Raw genomic sequence first — 1,652 nt, 5'->3', positions numbered from 1 at the left:
TTTTTTAAAAAAAAAACAAGTAATTCACTAATCGGCGATTGCGTCTATCCAAACTAAACTACAGGCAATGCATATGCACATCACAGCACAACTTCGACCACCAATCACCTCTGCCATTGCCATCTGTCAACAGAACTGAAGAACAACACAAAACAAACCTGCTGCAACATACCTGTGCAGTGCCGCTGTGCCGGCCGGGACAAAAGTGCACAAAGTACCTGGCCTGCTCACGTTTCCCATCCATCCCCACCTTCCTTGCATGCTCCATGGATCCATCCATGACAAGCACACTTGTGCATGGTTTTGGCAAACTGTGAGCTTTAGTTTTATAATGACGAATATACTGAAACGGATCCATCCTCGGGAATTTTCTTCCATTAATTCTTCCCATTCATGATCCGTATGTAAATAAACAATAGCCTTGTCCAGTTCTACAGTTTTTACTCCTCCACGCAAATAATGAACCTAACCCACGATTTGTACGAGAACTCTGGATCTCGAGTCTGTAGTTTGTACCATGCCGGAAGGACAAACCAAGGTGTGCAAGAAACTCCCAAGACTGCGTTTTGACGCCATGGTCCTTGAAGGACGAGTGCACCACACGCGCGCGGCTGGCCTTTGGCGGAGTACAGGAGTGGATGCCTGCCGTCGTCGTCGTCCTGCACGTACGCCAGGTAGCTAGAACCCAATTGGAAGCGGCCGCTTGAGCCGCGGCGGCGCGGACCGGCCCGGCCGTCAGCCCGCCCGGATCCGCTTCTTGGGCGGCAGGGCGCGGAACACGGCGTTGAGGTCGCGCGGCACGGGGAAGAAGGCGCGGCGCGGCGCCGGGAACCTGCGCTTGGCGGGCGTCGACGGCGGCCGCGCAGGCTTCCTCGGCGCCGGCGGGCACTCGGACGGAGGCCGCAGCCTGCTCGCCTCCGACGTCGGCGTCGTGGGCTCCGGCTCCTGGGCCTCCGAGCCGTCCTCCTCCTGCTGCTTCTTCTCCGCACCCGGCTCCGGCGCCGCGGTCCTGATCGGCGGCAGCGCCGAGAGGACGTCGATGGCCGTGGAGCTCATCTGGCCGGCCGTAGAGAGGAGGAGGTAAGACGAGGGAGGGGCGGGCGGACAAGCTAAGGACAACGCATAGATAGAATGCAACAAGGCGGTAGCGGCTAGCGCCAAGCCGCCGAGGCTTTTAAATACTTGTCGGAGAGAGAGGCAGCCGATCGACTTTTCTGTGGGCCCGGCTTTATTGCAACCATCCACTTTGCTCCGTGTTAAAGATAGTGGATGGTTTTGGTAAACACGCAAAGAAGAAGGGGAAAAAACCTCTTTTGGCATCATTTCAATATAAGGGCCTGTTTGTTTACCCCCCAGATTATATAATCTGGATTAAATAATCCTAAGAGGCAAACAAACAGTCCAGCTTATTTGCCCAGATTATATAATCTAACCCCTTGGATTATGATAATCCATAAGCAAGTGAGGAGGTGCTTATTTCAGATTATTTTTTTCCCACTTCCCCACTACCCTTTCAAGTTTCCTAGAAATTACCCACCATTGTCATTATAATCCACCGAATCGTTTTTGCGCCTAGTACTAGTCAATTTGGAGATGAAGAAGGTGACATGAATGCCTTCCGTGATAATATTGCTAATGCAATATTTGCCAAT

At 52.8% G+C, this 1,652-nt stretch overlaps 1 protein-coding gene across 1 annotated transcript; it reads right to left on the bottom strand.

Annotated features, from left to right (window-relative positions):
• Positions 1-301: 301 nt before the first annotated feature.
• Positions 302-1,157, bottom strand: LOC103653182 (cyclin-dependent protein kinase inhibitor SMR1). The gene has a single exon (XM_008680144.3). It carries the CDS (start codon positions 1,054-1,056, stop codon positions 736-738), a length of 321 nt encoding a protein of 106 aa, XP_008678366.1. The 5' UTR covers positions 1,057-1,157; the 3' UTR covers positions 302-735.
• Between the last annotated feature and the right edge of the window lie 495 nt (positions 1,158-1,652).

This window comes from Zea mays, chromosome 4 (assembly GCF_902167145.1).
Source record: "Zea mays cultivar B73 chromosome 4, Zm-B73-REFERENCE-NAM-5.0, whole genome shotgun sequence".
Classification (NCBI taxonomy): Eukaryota; Viridiplantae; Streptophyta; class Magnoliopsida; order Poales; family Poaceae; genus Zea; species Zea mays.
This window is presented reverse-complemented; position numbering and strand designations above follow the sequence as displayed.

Excerpts from the sequence above, each read along its gene's own strand:
- LOC103653182 (XM_008680144.3), bottom strand. The coding sequence starts at position 1,056 with ATGAGCTCCACGGCCATCGACGTCCTCTCGGCGCTGCCGCCGATCAGG.